We start from the raw sequence: 17,846 nt of genomic DNA on the forward strand, positions 1-17,846 counted from the left end.
GATGAGGCCTTGTCCATGTGAATGCGCACCAGATTGGTGTCATTTCCGTACATTGTTGGAATCTCATGCTCGTAGATCGGCCGCATGATCTGCTCCTGAAAATACTGCGAATTTATTTTGCAGTTCTTCCCCACCTTACGAATCTTCAGTTTACCTCGGTAACAGTAGCCAGTAACGACCATTACCCTTTTGAGAAGGATTCTTTACAGACACGAACCCACCTTCTGAAGTTCTTGGCGCCTTTCTCTCGGTACATGAGGGCCCTCGGTTTGCCACAGTCGGAAAGGTAAATCCATGCTTCATTGAGCGTTACGACGTACATCCACCTTTGTTTTGCCAGATGACGTTCGTACAGCTTCCGGGCGTTACACTTTCGTTCCTTTTGGTGGGCATCCGTGAGAAGATAGCCGCGAGCTTTCATGGCTTTATCCAGCTTGAAATGATGGTGTAACGTTCGGCTCACAGTCCCCAAAGACACGTCAAGACGATTAGTCATACACATTTGTGTAGGCAGATTTTCTTGCACTGCCATTTTGCGAAGTTTCCTCTGCATGGTGGAGGTGGCCTTGGTGCATTCCCGCTTCCTAGGCAACTTCGCTGGTGATCCAAATGGTGGATCTTCGTTGTCCTTGTACTTTTTAATAACATTTTTTACTCCACTTAAAGTGGGCGTCATAAAGAGCCGCAACATAGCCTTCCCAAAACAGGCTTAGTTTGGGCGGCATTTTGGTCAGAGAGGAAACCCACATACTTGGAAACAAATTTAACACAGCACTCACAACAATGGTCCTGTTTTGTGCGTTACTGTCGTCCGCGCGGAAAAACAACTCCATTCCCAGGAGTACCAGTGCAGGACGCCACGAGCCAGGTCTAGTGAGCCCATTCTGCTCGGGAGGGGGAAGGGACGAAATCGGCCAAACATAGGCTGAACAACCTCTGTAAACAGCTTCATTGTAATTTCAGATATTTAAAACACATGATTTAAAAATAACTGAATAAATGGAACTAGAATACGAAAACTGTTCTAAAACGTTAATATTTTGGTAACCATTCCTTTTTCTTCTTATTATTAACCTAATGTTATTCTTGTAGTGACATGGATGACGTGTTTTGACATCCATGTCATTGATATTTTCTTAATAAATTGACATCTTGTAGCAACAAAATTTTGCACTTAAATCAATGAAAAAAAAAAAAAAAAGAAAAGAAAGAAGAAATAAAAGAAAAATTGTTTAGCTTAATTTTAGGTTATTGAAGATGTTACTGTCGGTCTTCAATCGTCTCGTGGTTTTGTTAATATGAAATAAATAGAAAATTAAATTAGGTATCTATCGTTTACATTATGCCATTTTACCCATAAAAATTTATAGACACGAGACATAATCAAAAGTGTTCGTGGCCCATGCAAATTCAAAGTTCTTAATCCATACTAGCTATATCCACTTCTACGCTTTTTCGCATTCTATTTATGATCTGTTCTAGTATTTGTACTATCACTTACCTTTCATCAATTTTTTCGTGATTTCTTCCGTGGTCCCGCTCTCTCTCACGATCTCTTTCTCTATCCCTGTCCCTATCTCTTTCTCTGTCCCTATCCCTGTCCCGATCACGTTCTCTGTCTCTATCTCTATCCCGGTCCCTGTCGCGATCTCTATCTCTATCCCGGTCCCTGTCTCTGTCCCTATCTCTATCTCTATCTCTGTCACGATCTCGGCGGTCTCTATCTCTGGATCTATCCTTCTCCCTTTCGTAACTGTCGTGTCTTGACGAACGTCGGTCATCATTTTTCTTGTTCCTAGAAAGAAAGAGAGAAAAAAAAAAACATTCAGTTTTCAAAAAAAGTGTGCAAAAATTGATACAAAAATATGATACATCCTTTCATCATTAAAAAACCTTTCAATTTTTACCTACGACTCTTAGTTTCAGATCTACAAATTATCTACACAGTTTAACACTGGATAGCGCACGTAGCGATACCTATTAGCGTGATTATCTACTAGGATTATCGCGACACAGACTGAGACGTTTGCCGTTTATTATTAGACTTTAGCATTGCATTCTAAATTAGATTAGCTGTTCATTTGTTCCTGAATGCATGAAATAGAACACTCAATTGTTTCGTTGCTAACATTCATGTGTACGTCTATAGCTCTTAAGCTAAAATCGAATCTTAAGCAGAAATCAAAAAATATATCAAGTTGTCTAAAAGGTAGTTCTAAACAGAAAATACATTTATTGTAACCTGAAAATAACACTATTCTGTTAGATTACCAATCATTTTTCCGGCACTACTAAAATCCCATCGCTAAAGAACTTTTTGATTTCTGGTCGAAAAACTGTAATACGTGGTTTTCTCAGGCCTTTCTTTTCTGAGAGGCCGGGCTATACATATTATGCGTTCAAAGCTCCCAGCCAAGTTCTCTTGATTTTTGACGGGTCGTTAAAGATGCATGCAATCTGGCATTGTCACGTTATACAACACCTTTTCTATTGACCAGTTACGAAAGTTCCTGTTGACTTGCTAGATACACTCGCGTTAACTGTCGACAGTATAGGTCGAGGAATCTATCGTTCTGCCTGGCACTAGCAGCTTGTAATGCACGATGCCCTTCCCATCCCACAAAACTAACAGTACAACCTTCCTGGGCGTCAGTGTGGGATTTGCCACTAACTGTAGAGCTTCTCGCTTTGACCACGATCTTTATCGTACATTGTCTCGTAGGTTATTTACATTTCGCCATTTGTGATGAACCGCTTCAGAAATTACCCGACTTCGTTATGTTTCAGAGAATATTCGCAGATAGAAATTCGATCGAGTGAATGTTTTTGGATCAGATCATGTGGCACCAAAACGTTGAGCTTGCTTTTGCAGCTAGCTTTCTTCAAATAGTTTAACATTGTTTGGTGATCGATACTTACGTCATTGGCGATGTCATAACTGCTTTTAATGCCGGTCATAATCGACTTTTGCTAGAATATAATCCACTTTTGCTGTAATTGGTCGTCCACTGCGAGGAGTATTTTGGATATAGAAATTTTCGGAACGAAAGTGACTGAATCATCTTTTGGCTGTTGTTTGTAATAATGTATCTTCTCCATAAACAGCACAAATTTCTTCACGGATCAGTGGAGCATTTGCGTCTTTATTGAAATAAAATTGTAAAATGTAGGACACAGTTCTTCGAAAGGTTCACTGATCTTCATGGAGCAATGCCTTATGTTTGATTTTAAGAATTCCAACACTAGCTTCATCTACTACTAGCTTCAACTGCTAGCTGCCAAATTATATTAGGTCTGATCCGCTGCGAATTACATAGCCTAAGATTTGGACACTAACGCCATTTCGTGCGCAAAAGGCTCAATACATTTTACACTACCTAATATTTACAATGACATTTACGAAGATAATTAACTTACTTTTTTAAAAAAGTTAAATTTACTTACAGCTGCTCAATATCTGATGTTGAAATGAAACATTTTCATATTACAAAGAATCGTAATAAAAGATTTGAAAATGACAATAACACAATCGACAAACTTATGGAAACGTTACTATAACCTTCTATGTTTCATTTATTTACTTTTGTACTTGCTGCAACTAGTCCTATGTAAATATTGCACTATCTCGTAACATTCTAAAATAATTGTCATCTTAAGAATAAACATAAGTATATTGACCTAGGAGACTTTTACCATTACTGGAATATATCTTACAGAGAATAATGTATTCGAACTGTTTTTGTTCCATAGGTGTGGACAAAGTATGGTAATGGAGGGAAGTGCAATATTATATTTCGGAATCCTACAATAGTTCTATCGAACAAAGACAGAATTTTGAAAAAGATTCAATATTCTTCTGTTTGGAACTAGTTGAAGCACGTTTTTTTTTTTTCCACTAGAAGATAAGATAAATTGTAACATTTTTTGAAAACAAAAACAATCTTCCACCTTCTAGCTTGAGAAACTCATTTACAGAACTAGAACATCAAAATTTATTGTCTGAAATTCCGAAAATATATCACTCCAAAGTCTTCCCTCAATCTAGCGGGTCAAGAAAAAAGTTTCTTTATTTGCGTACACCAAATATTAATTATGAAAACTTTGTACCAGTATTTATGAATAGACTAGGTAGCTACACGGTGCAATCCATTATAGGTAGTAGCACGAGTTTTTCGCACTAAGAATTTGAAAATTTCGCGTTTCGTTTTTCATATTTTGCGTTTTGTCGCATTTTCCAAATAAAGTTTTGCATTTTGTACCTCTTGTGAAAAGATATTCCCTGACATTTTTAAAATTGTTCCTTTTATTCGTAGATTACTACAGCAATAAACCATTAATTACCTAAAAACAAAATACACTGATATTTCACTTGACATTGTAAGTAAATTTACTTACAGTAAAGTAAGTATATATATATATATAATCAAACTGAAGGAAAATCAGTAGGAAACTTTTGCTCTCTTCTGAAAACACATTGGCACAAGTTAAATTTAAGCATTACAAATAAGCATGTTACATGTTTCCACATTTTCCTCCTCCATTGTTGTACGCTTGTCACTTATCACCAGTCCATGCCATTGGCTAGCTAATTAAAACGACTCCTCCCCATCCAGCTGCGACGGAGATAGCTAACGCGCAACATGTTCTATATAGGTGCTCCCTCATGGCTAAGCGGTTAGCGTACGCGCCTTTGGCGTGGGAGATCAGGGTTCGATTCCCAGCGGAAGCTCACGTGGTTCGTTTCCACGTTAATCAATGGGTCCACGTCTTACATAGTCTTGCTGCTGAAAGGGAGCTTAACTAAAAAACAATCAATCAATGTTCTCTATAGCTACTCTATCCATCACGACTCTGGAACTCACTAAAGAAATAATAAAACTCTGACCAGAGTATATACACTTGTTTATTAAAAACTAAATTCCAGCAGTTAGTGTCTGATGAAGACAACGTTACGTTGTTGAAACTGTTACACTGGAATTTAGTTTTTAATAAACAAGTGTATATACTCTGGTCAGAGTTTTATTATTTCTCTATAGCTGTGTCCGAATCACCCAAAATGTACCGTTCATGCCACATTTTACCGTTCTGTTGGCGGAAAACTGGTATTTTTAAATTAATGAAAACGTATTTTTAAAATTTCGCGTTATATCGCGTATTGTTGGAAATTTCGCGCAAAACTGCGAATTTCGCGTTTTATCGCGCAACAGAAACCAACGAAAGTATAGATAGAATATCATAAAACGCCAAGAAACTAAAAATTACTTAATTCTGACGCATTTCGTTTTATCGCGCATTGCGAAAAACTCGTGCCCCTAATTGTAGGCTAAAGAAACTATACTCCAGGTATTAGATACCATACTTTTCTCGCTACCAATGCTGCTCACCTGTAGGTTTCGCTGAACATATTGAGTAACTGACACAAAATTTTACCTGTCATCTTCGTCCCTTCGGCTACGGTCATCTCTACCAGATGAGTCTCCTCGCTTTTGGTAATCCCAGCGATCTCTGTCCCTGTCCCATCTATCTTTCCTTCCGTGTTCTATAAAATTATAACAAATCAGTTGTTAATATTGACTTTCATTATTACAGTTTCTCACATTTAAGCAACTGTTTCTATCGTCTACAGCCTCTATACATCACTATGGGAAAAACTTGATAACGCACTCACGATGTATTTCATGCTAAAGTACACACTCCTGTATTAGTATTTCATAACAAGACTTCCATTTTCGAAATATATATATATATCACGTAACTACGTAGCCTGAGTAAGCTGTAGGTGTCTTTTTCACTACTTCCTAACCAAAATTCTATACACCATGCGCATTTTCATGTAAGCGATTTGGTCTATCCATTATAGCTATTTCGCTCATTTATACCAGGGCTTTTCAAACCGCAGTCCGCTCACCACGAGGTCTTTCCTTGGTTGTGTCTTTTTAGGATGAAGATTTGTAATAATAATAATAATAATAATAATAATAATAATAATAATAATAATAATAATAATAATAATAATAATAATAAACAAATAAATAAATAAATAAATAAATAAAAGATCAAATGAACTGGGTATCACACACTATAGCTGAGATAACAGCTTATATTGATGTACTACTATACAATGTTCATGATAGCCTTCAATTAAAAAAATGGATATTCTATTAACACCAATATAAAATTATGAGAAGTTTAATTAATACCATTTTTAAAATATAAGTAGATATTGGTATGATCAAAATGAAAAAAAAAAAAAAAAATTCTAATGGAACGAGACTATGATGGTCCATACAACATTCTAACTAATAAAGGTGATCTTCACTTGAGAAATATTTAAGAAATACTCATCTATACCCATAATAATTAAAAATGAGTTAACGGGTTTAGCAGAATAATCAGCTAACTGCTTTAATTTGCGGAGCACATCTATGGAACAACGGAAGTACTGTAGTATGTTATATTACTACTCTGTCTAGTTATCCATTGTATAACCATGACACTTTCCTGTGACCAACTGAAGATATTTCACTTTAACAGTTAAAAGAGTTCTACTCCATGATAGACAATTTTTCCAGCTCACCTCGATCTTCCCATCTACTGCGTTCTCTGCCTCTTGGGTACCTTCCATCACGATCCCACGACGGAGCACTATCTCGACCCTCTTTCCTCCAAGATTCTATGATTGCAAATAGAAAGAATTAAAGTAAATTGAAATATATGTCGAAGTATGCTATTTTAACTCTTAAATATTTAGTAAGTGAATTAAGACGTAAAACGAATACTACGAAATTTGCACTGGTTCAATAATAATAGCAATCGAAGACCGTTAGCCACTTTCATGATTGAATTATTTATATCAATATGTCTTTTCTTTTTCAAACAAGACGTTATAATTTATCTGTATAATTGAAGGGTTGATTTGGATAAGGGAAATTGAAATCTTTTAGTTTTAAGTTCCACAGTTATACCGTGTAGGCTAAAAAAAGTCGGCGATCATAAGAATGATGGAATAAAACAATTGAGGAAATGAGAGATGCCCGAGAAAATCCACGCGCACGGTGTTTACCCATTTGGTGCGAGCTGGGATCAAACCAGGGACACCATGCACTAAAGGTGACGCTGTCACTGAGTCACCATGGCCCCTGTAAGGGCTCACGTAACGAATTTGAAAATTTCAAAAGAGAGGTTTTATTTTTTGACTAATCTTTTACTGATTTTGTTCTCTTACTTGGTTTGTATGAATCCAGGCATATCACTATTAAGTCGCTTATTTTAATAAGTTTTGAATGGACATGGCCGTAGTCAATTATACAACAAGATGTATTTTGAACAAAATACTACAAAAGTTCTTATCCAAATCAATTCTTTAATTCTTAAACACGAACTAAATACAGCCTTAGCCATTCGTAAAATAATACAAATAATATAATATAATTATATTATGACATATTCTAAACTTAGCTAGACATCCAAATATACAGGGTGGACTATTTATTTTTAAACGCCTAGACGAAGTATAAAATGTTGCACCAGATAAATATAGGGAGGGTGACATTGTATGACATACTCTACAGTACCACAAGGTTAACAGTGTTGCCAACCGAATATATATATATATATATTTTTTTTTTAATGGCACTACGTCAGGCTATTACAAATTTCAAGTTGCAAACTGAGACGCTACAGTATTACAAACGTCCAAACTTTGGAAGCATCTACAGCAATTATAACGCAAGTGAGACAGACGGAGAAAAATACATTGAGAGTACCTTAGCGTCGAGTAGCACTAATATATGAAGTATTACGAATAAACAGAAGCGAAGTTAAAATGAATTGAAAATTTGACATTTTTCGAAAGCCTATATTTCGAAAAACTGTTTTGATAGGTATATCATAAATGGCATTTAATAGTCGCTAATATCATAACGTCGTTTACAGCAATTTAACATCTCAAACCGTTCCGGAGATAAGAGAAATACAGGTAAGATTGCTATACTGTTTAAAATGGCATATTTTTGTGATTTTTTTTTTTAAATATTGTTGCTTTCTTTTGCTTCTTTGCCATTGGAGCAGTTTTTGGTAGTTGCAATTATAAAAAGTTCTTACAATTATACGATTTTAAATAGTGCTGCAAACTTTATCAATGTTTAATATATCTCCGGAACGATTTGAGATATCAAATTGCTGTAAAAGTCCATCGCTTTTGAAAATCATCATGTGATTGGAAGTGGTACTTATCCAAGCACATTTTTGAAAAAGATTGAATTTTTAATCACTTGTAACTTTGTTCCTCTCTACTAAATACATCACATCATGATCGTAGTATTAGACACTAAGGTACTATTGATGTGCATTATCACGTCCATCTCACTTGGGTTATTAATGTTGTAGAAGCGTCCACAATTTGGTTGCTTTCCAATGTTTGTGATACCGCAGAGTCCATGGTTTGCAACACTGAACAACAAGTGTAGTATTTAACACACACTTTAATACGTACATTTGAAATTTGTAAAATATATCTTGCAATACTACAATTTGAAAAACAACGTAACTTTACGTTGGCTTGGTATTACTGTTAGTCTGGTAGTATTGCAGGATATATCAAACAATGTCACCTGCTGGTATTTGGACAGTACAACATTTTAGTGTTTTTATGTATTAGTTTAAAAGCTACTCGAGTGTTTCAAGATAAACGGTCTACCCTATATATACAAGGTTTGTCAGGAAAGACACAAATACATTTGCAGGTTAGGAGAAAAATGTATATCAAAGCTGGCAACACTGACAGCAACCTTGATCCATACTACGAAAATTGAGTGATTCGTCAGCTCTGTGCTGAGTTTTCTGCGAGAAGCACGCGTTGGAAATGGCAGTGGCAATACCAAATCCTGTCAGGTGTGAAATGTACAGCGTGATCAGGTTTTTGCAGGCAGGCAAGTAAAGCGTTCATTGGAGATCAAGAAATAGTGTCTGTGTACGGGAACGTAATGACTCGACAAAATGCGATGCTTTCGCAGAAGGTTAGTGCGTGATATTTACGATGAAGAGGAGATCAGTGACGACCTTTGCAATCGCATCGAAGCAGAGGTTGTTACAATTAGAGAATTGTGTGTGATGTTTCCAGGAAAAAAGTCACAACGTGGTTCCAGATGCAGGTGCCGGATTTTTATAATTCTAGATATAGAAATTTGTTTTGCGTTTGAACAATGATGGGGTACTACTGTGGAGAAATAGCCTCTGTATCAGTGTATCCAGTGCAGCTTTGTTTGTGCCTAATACTTTTCTTGTATATCTTATTTTTGGTTTGTATTTTTACTGTATATACCATCTCGAACTTTTTACTGTATATATATAATCTCGAACAGAATTTTTTAAAAATACGGATACTCTTGAAATACAACTGTACAAGATTTTGGAGTATATGTTAAGTTTTCAATTTCCAGTATTACTGAATTTCCTGACGTCTTTGTTTAAATCCTTTCTCTTAAACATACGAACACCCACTTTCTTTCCTGTACAATTTTCCTACGTTGACTGCTCGATTTAGTAGCATACACCTAATCGTTTTCTTAGTGAATGTTATAGTTTTAACTTCTTGCCGTTTTATCCTTTATAAAGTTTCTAAGCATATCCTCGATAAATTGAAACGCATTTTGTCGTATTTAGTCCATTATGTAATAACACTTAATCATACATCTATCACAGCAATCTAACATGAAATGACTTACCATCCTCTTCTGTTGGTCCCCGTGCAGTTCCATGTCCGTAATCGAACGTCTGAACTGGTTCTATAAACGGATCCATAGGATCAACTGGAAAGATCAAGAATCACATAATAACGTAGTATTTATTAGTTTTACATAAAGGAGACATCATGGTATTCACATTTTGTAACACTAACAGATAATAGAAGTGAAAGTAAATAAACAGTATTGTACAACAATCAGGAGCTGCGTATCAACTTTGATAGCGAATTAATAGCAATATGATTATCGCCACTGGTAGCCTACGTTGATAAAACCGTGGTATAGAAATTTGTTTTGTATGTGCTCTATGAAATTGAGAGAAGGAACTGGTTTCGGGAGAGAAGAAGCAATTTAAAAGTACATTTCTATTTGCAGAAAATTTATCTATAAGAAATTTAGAAGAAGCTTCCAGCTCCAGTGAATTCTAACTTGTTGTGCGGGTTTCCTAAGCTAGATGCTAGGTGGTTGTATATGATCAAATATTTTCCATTCCTATATTTCGAAATCTTTTACACTTAACGGTTAAAGAACAAAGAGTTTAGCCTTTTCGTCTGCAAACTTACTGCAATTAAAGCGAAAGGTTTAGTTTAGTATTTTCTGGCTAACTTTTTCTTCCCATCATATATATCTGGTTAGGATGGTATGTTGTAAACAAACTAAATACAAAATATTGTATTTCTCAGTTTACACAACGAATTATAAAGGATTACTAGAAAAAAATTAAGGCTATCTTTAACATCAACCACATCATCATTTCAACTGCTGGTAGCGCAAACCTATGGGTGTACACACGGGCCACCGCTTCATAACTGCCAAACAAAAAGTTGCACGGCAGAAACGTTACGGAACTGCTGTATCAATGGGTAACTTATTTAATGTGAATAATCTGGATGACAATTCGCTATATACAGAAGACGACGAACTAGAATTTTCATATGGGCAAATGCTTGGTAGAATTACTGGCATCAAGATACATTTATGCGTAATACAATCTTCCACATGGCATGCAAACAAGTATATTTTGGTATATCCATATATTTCGAAATTGACAGTAACAATATTGTGAATTTCTCTAAGCCTGTATTAACTATACTAGGATGAACTAATTTGAGCAGTTTTTGTAGCTTAAAATAACTGGCATGATGTAGGAATTTATTTAATTCGGTAATTTACTCCAAAAATTCAGAAAATAATACACCATAACTATTGTTAGACTACACGATTCTTTTAACTTTGGCTACTCACTATAGTTTTGAAAGTTTTCTAACCAGATAAACTGAATTCAAGTGAAAAAGTTTTCCTTTTGGCCTTTGTGGTGCAATCCCATAATTTTAACCTTTTCATAAATTACTATACGTAATTTAAGATCATAAAACTAACGATAAGAACTCTTTGGATAACTATGAGTTTCTTCAGTCTTAACAAAATGTGATCTTATTTGTTGGTAATACTAAATAAAAATGAAACACTACTTTCTTTTCTTATCCACATATTTATCGTATAACCACACATTTTTCTTTTTTAAATGTGTATAGATGAAGTTTCTTTGCAAACAAATGAAACGAACATCACTCACCTATTGGCCCAGCAGGCTTATGTCCATAATCAACAACAGTTGCAGGTTCTATCTGAAAATCACCCCACTCTTGATTTGCAGAACCCCACCCTTGCCTCTCTCGCGGCATTTCTGAGGGAGGGTAGTTATCGTATTGGTGACCATAACCATTCTCATCTTCACCGTAAAATCTATCATGTCCACCATAAAAATCATTCCCACGTCCTCTTCCTCGACCCCCCTGAAAACCCCTTCCTCGCCCACGATAAGGTCCAAAGCGATCACGTTCTGGGCCTGGAAAGGGTGATCGATCATATGGGAAGTCGCCCTGTGAATGAAAACCACCTCTGTCGCCGGAAGGATATGAACCATAATTATCTCCACGACGATCATCTTTATCTCCAGTAACGTCTCCATCGTCTTCAGGAAAAGGATCAGGGAAAGGGTCTTCGTCTGGAAACTCGTTGTCATCTTCATTAGCATAGGGATCCTCTTCTGCATAAGGGTCCTCTTCATTCTCCTCCGCGAAGGGATCGTCAAATTCCGAGGGGAATGGATCGTCGTCTAGAGCACTCTTCTTGGATCGAGGTCCCGCGTCGCGTCTCTGAGAGAAAGGAGCATCTTTTGGTGGGAATGGCTGCTGATCTCTGCGAAATCGGTCGTCTAGAGAACCTTCCCATGGTCCACCGCCCCTGTCAAAGGAGTTTATAATTAAATTTAAAAAGTCATATGACTTGAAATTAGCTTCGCAATTTCTCACAACTTTACTTTTCTTTTTCAAAAAAACAATTTCTTAATGATTTTGTTTCCTTTATTTACGAATATAATCGGTACGCTATATGGTATCAAGTACATTACGTTGGAGGTAATTCTAGGAATTGTAAAACTACACAGTAATTTGTAATACGTCAGGATACTCATTACAACCTACAACCTATTAAAAAAAGGAAAAGTAAATTCAAAGATTAAAATTTCTGGTAGTTATAAAGCAGTGTTTTCTTTTACACGAGAAATACTGATAAATTGATATATTATTTGGAATTTAATGTCCCTTTTTAACATTGAATCTGGTATGATCTTAATGTTTAAGAAAGAATCCGAATCACTACTCGGAATACTATCGGGACCTTGTAATACGAGATTAAACACTGGACTAGAAGCGCAAGAAATTAGTGATCACTTTGTAGATGTGAGAAAATCGAACAGAATTACATACATTATTATTATTATTTCTGCAATATGTTGATAAAACGTGAGAACTTGGGGAAACATTCCCGAGGAATAGTAATTTTATTAACCTATAGTAAACCCTGTAGCTGTAATACATGTACTAAGCAACAAAGAACTACTAAGGATATGAACACTACACAATAACAACAATTCAAATATTCAAATGGCATAATCCCTCTCATAAAACTATTTTGTTCATCAATTTGAAATTACACTTCAACCACAATTGATATGGCAACTGCACGATTGAGTATTCACGCGAACATGCCTTGCTTTCTCTTCGTCTGTGTGGATGTGTTTGTGCGAAGAAGACATTAGTTTATTGAAACAATGCTACACTACGTGTGATTACAGTACAACACATTAAGAAAAACTAACACAGTTTAATAACAAAATCTGAAAATACATAATTAAACAAGGAGTAAGGATAATTAGTTTGAAATGTTGACAGAATATGATTGGATTAAACTTCAGTTCATAGTTCAGAAAAAGTACACAAATAAAGAAAACCTGAAATAAAAGGTGCCAACTATCCTAACCTTTGAAATTTCTACAATTCAATACTGTGCCGTAATTTACCCAAATATACATGGCATTAAATATATAAATATATGTACCACAATTTTACATCTTCATTCGAAAATATAGAATTTTCTTCTGTATAAAAATCACACCTTATTTTTCTACGTGCAAAAATCATATGAAAACGTCTTAAATACATATTATATATATATATGTGTGTGTGTGTGTGTGTGTGTGTGTTTAAAACCAGTTTTTCTTCTGACAAATTCTATTTTGAGAACACTTACCAGGGTACAACAAACCTTATTACTCCTCCTTTCAAAAGCACAAAATAAACAATACATCGTTTCCTCTCCTTTCTAGCATTCTGTATTCTTCCTTTCAGTTGATTATTCCTTACTCTCTTCACAGTTTTCCTAGGCGTTTACAGCAGTTTACACTTTTGAAGAATTGGGTTGTTACACATCCAGATTTTCGTTCAAGATAATGAAACTTGATAGTAAGTGTTACAATGTCGTGTAGATATCTGCAATTAAACTATAAATAAATCAATGAAACTTAAAGCATGAAATAACATAACAGATCAGAGTGAGAACCTATGTATATGGTACCGGTACGCTAACCACTATGCAACGCAAGCCTCCCCTCAAACTAACTAACTGAAGTTCAATACCGCGTTCACAAAAGCTCTCTATTATTTCCGATCTCAGCCAGTTGGATCCAGTTTTTACTTTGTATTCCTATTTCTACGAGATCCATCTGTCCTCCCATCTGCGCCTAGGTCTTACTATAGCCTTTTTCCGATTGGAGTTTTCAGTTACAACTTCTTCTATTCTCGCTACATGACTTGCCCACCTGAGCGTCCTAGACTTGATGACCATGTTTGGTAAACGTTATTAACTCTACAGTTCCTCTCATTCTACTTACAGATTCTGTAATTCCTGAATTTTCTTTGAACTTCCAAGCTTTCGACTCTTCCCTGGAGTCTTGTTCACGGAGAATAAAAACCGCAATAAAAAGAACAGAAACATCAAGGAATAAAAATGGAACGGACTTGTTAAGAGAAGAGCTGTGTTGTACGGAAACATGTTGTCAAGTACGTCAGTAATCTCCAGATGAACTTGATGCAAACTAAGATCTGGCGGAGTCAATTCTTACGCCTTTTTTGTTCCTTGTTGGAAAATTGCAAACTCATGTTATTATGTTTATTGCCATGCCAAAGCTGTGAACATTTTGTTAACCATCGCCTCCCATTCGTGACTTAATAATCCCTTGTCTACATTTAATTTCGTTTTTCTCTTTTTTTTTACTTTGCTTTTCTATTTTAATGAATAAATAAATAAATTTTCAAAAAGCAGTCTCTTTCTACTCCATTTCTAGCTCCAAATATAATTTCTGGATCTTCTACCCTGTGTTATGTTTCTCTGAAATGTTTCGATCAACCTGACACCAGACTTTCCGCTATTGAATTCTTAATATGTTCTTTTATTCAGACTTTCTGATTTGTTTTCGTTTTGCCTATGCAACTCTCTTGGCAACTGCATTTTATTTCCAATACCGACTTTTCATTGAAATCCGTGTAGGAACTCTTAAATTGGTTAATGTTCTTATCCAAAGTTTTTTTTTTTTCGGGGGGGGGGGGGGGGGTAGGGTTGTACAGGAATTCAGGAATTACAGAAATCTGGAAGTAGAATGATAAAATTCCTAAGCATGGTTTTACATTGTCTGAAGTATACAGTTCCTCGTTATGAAGTTTCCACCATTTCCCATTCCCTTTATCTTGGGTTCAAATATTCATCTCAGGATTTTATTCTCAAATATTTTCAGTCTCTTGTTCTTCCCTCAGAGTAAGCGACCATGCTTGGCAATCATACAACACAACAGGCACGATTATCTTTTTATATTATATATTTTAAGCTTCAAATTCCTCGACAGAATTCGCGACGACAAAAGATTTTGAACTGAATAATAACACGAATTCCCTGCTTTTAGTCGACATTTCATTTCTTCGTGGATATGGTTTTGGTTTGTTATCACTGACTAGATATATGAAAATATTATTTGATATTTTGACGCATCCATAATTTGCAGTATTACAATCCTGGCGAACTTCCATGTATTTACTTCCAAACCTCATGTCCCTGCAAGCGTTTAATAAGACCTCTGCATTGCTTTCAGACCTTAAGGGATAATTAATTACCACTGCAAACACACATACGAAGACAATGTGAAGATTGCGTTGTGGAAAAGGAGTTACATCACTGTGTGCCCAGTGCCCGTGGCCGAGTCCCATTCTAAATATTGGACGAAAAATTGAGAGGAACGTTACTAGGTGCGTAATTTGATGCTACTCATCTTTTCTTTTAATGCCGGTGTTCAACGCATCAGAATAATGAACGGAGATACACATGCTGTAATTACTTGCTTAAGAGTATGTAACTATCAAGATAATGCAGAATGTATTGCATACACTTTATTAGTCAGTATGTGATCATCATTCACTTCCACGAATTCAATATAATGTAGGCAAAGCTAAAAATGTTTTTGAACCGTTGGATGTTGATGTAGGAAAGTTGGTATATGGACGCTTTTTCATGTGCAGAATAATTAGAACATGTCATTTCCTTGCGTTTATTTTGGAAGTTGCAATCCAAAGAAATGGATAAAATGAATGAATTTAATACGATCCACATATGAGTCACGTAGGAGGCTTTTTTGAATCACTGATTGAACGGACACAAACTTATGAATAAGAAGGTGTGTTTTTAAAATTTTTTTTATTTTTTATTAATACAACACCAACATTTTATTGACATTCACAGATTTTGGAAATTCCACTGTGAAGGGATGGGGAAAGAGAAATTTCACTATTATTAAGTCTCTCTTGAGGACTTGGACACACAGGGTCCACATTTGATAATTTTTGAGCATTATTCCATTCACTTTGTGGATTCCAGAAATACTACTCCGGAACGAATTAAAAACAGAAGAGGAAGTTTCTGTTAGGCATATAGGAATTGATATATGAAAACTGCTTGCTTTGGAATATATGGATTTGTTATCTACTTGTAGGAATTCTACGTGAAAAGTGCAGATATTATCTACTAATACGCGAGGCATTTAATATAGTACCTCTGAAAAAAAGAAAAATCCTAAATTTTACTAATTTTTCACTTTCTGTTCCGACTAGAATGTAACAATGCTGAACTACATAACCTGATCGACGTTTGCCATTCTCTCCTTTTTCACATTTTCTACTTCTTTTGTACATCTTCTGTTTCATTTCTCTTATTCCATAACAAACTGCTTGTGGAATATATCAGCACATTTTCTAAGTGTTTCCAGCCACACTAAAATCTATAACAGGCAACCAAACACAATATGTGGCGACATCCATTGTTATATCTGTAACCAACCGAATTGATTTTTATGAAATTGTACGAAGTTGTTCCAAAAAATGCAAAGAAGGTTTTAAATAATGTTGCATTTAGTAAAGAAATTTTGTTGATTTCTTGATGCTCTGGCTTTACAAATAAGTCATATACAAACTGGTTCACCATGTCTAGTGGACTAGAAGAATCAACAGGCACCTTTCAAAGGTACTAAGCCCAGCCCTAAGGATGTATCTTTTGCATTGTGAAAAACAGCAAAATGGTTAGGTTTAACAGACAAAGGTTTTGGATATAACAGTGCCCAAGAATATTTACAGTGAACCCACGGGTTTTCTAACTTAATCCGTTCCGCAACGCTGTTCGTAAGTAGAATTTTCCCCCCACCACATTAATGTAAATACAATTAACCCGTTTTAGCTATATAAACATGGTACTAATGCATTTTTTAGATCTTTTAAGTGTTATTCTGTGATGAAGAATACAAAAGGAAAATACATTATCCTTTTTAAACACGAATACTTAGCAATGAATTTAACAAAAAAGTATGAGGGCAAAAAAAAAAAAAAAAAAAACTGCAAGAAAAGAACAAAACATGAGCTTTTGAACACAAAACTCTGACATATAATGTTTACTGCAAACACAAAGGCACTACAGGCGCATGAAATTGTCGCTACTGGTATATGTGTGTGTGTTTATACCCCGAAATGGTGTTAGGAAGTCGAGGGAAAAAATGTTCACAAAACTTATACGAGGGAAAAAAATGTTCACCAAATTATTCGAGAACTAAGGGGTTTGTAATAAATCGTAGATCCATTGTATGTGTTGAAATCTTTATCGAAATCTCATTTACTTTTCCTTTCTCTGCCTTCCAACCACACTATAAGGGTAGTGGCGATTTTTTTTCTTTGTGCTTTCTTGAACTTTGTTGCCAATATTAAGTTCTCTCTTAGCTTTCTAGGTTGAGGCATAGCTAACATTTTTCTTTTTTGCCGATAGCAACAAAGGTTCTATAATTTTCATACTTGATATCTTTGCTCTCGTAGCGAATAATGGACTGCAAAAACTTTTCAATTGAAGGGAAAACTCGTGCTTTAACTTTACTATAGCAAGGGATTTCTAGAATTCTCATCGCTTTAGAATTGAAATTTTCAAGTAAGACTTTATTTTCTGAAAAAGGCAGCTAGCTCTGTACCATTTGGCTGTAATACCAAAACGAAAAGTTTGTTCACATAGGACATTAAAAAAAAGGCTGATATCATTTAATACGTTAAGTAATGAGTAATTGTTCAATAAAATTCATAGATTTAAAATGTGAGTTGCTCCAAGACATCTTCATGATGATCGAGATGATGCAATATCGGCTTCAGAAGGGCTTAGAACTACCTCCCCGAAGTTCTCTCGTGA

At 35.4% G+C, this 17,846-nt stretch overlaps 1 protein-coding gene and 1 long non-coding RNA gene across 4 annotated transcripts in view; both read right to left on the reverse strand.

Moving 5' to 3' along the window:
• LOC145661090 (uncharacterized) overlaps positions 1–14,138 on the reverse strand; it is a 53,934-nt gene extending 39,796 nt beyond the window's left edge. The window contains exons 1-7 of the mRNA XM_081726535.1: positions 13,978–14,138; positions 12,597–12,661; positions 11,320–12,090; positions 9,726–9,809; positions 6,578–6,673; positions 5,431–5,539; positions 1,502–1,795 (exon numbers count right to left, since the gene is read on the reverse strand). Coding sequence (XP_081582661.1) covers positions 1,502–1,795; positions 5,431–5,539; positions 6,578–6,673; positions 9,726–9,809; positions 11,320–12,090; positions 12,597–12,661; positions 13,978–14,138 — 1,580 coding nt within the window. The remainder of the gene's footprint in view (positions 1–1,501; positions 1,796–5,430; positions 5,540–6,577; positions 6,674–9,725; positions 9,810–11,319; positions 12,091–12,596; positions 12,662–13,977) is intronic.
• Positions 12,079–17,846, reverse strand: part of LOC145695223 (uncharacterized) — a 119,502-nt gene continuing 113,734 nt past the window's right edge. For 2 of the 3 annotated variants that reach the window (XR_014133127.1, XR_014133125.1), the window contains one exon: positions 12,079–13,587. This is a non-coding gene — a long non-coding RNA (uncharacterized LOC145695223). The remainder of the gene's footprint in view (positions 13,588–17,846) is intronic. The other variant, XR_014133126.1, reaches the window with a different exon arrangement.

Source organism: Thermobia domestica, chromosome 9, assembly GCF_964235325.1.
Source record: "Thermobia domestica chromosome 9, izTheDome1.hap1.1, whole genome shotgun sequence".
Lineage (NCBI taxonomy): Eukaryota > Metazoa > Arthropoda > Insecta > Zygentoma > Lepismatidae > Thermobia > Thermobia domestica.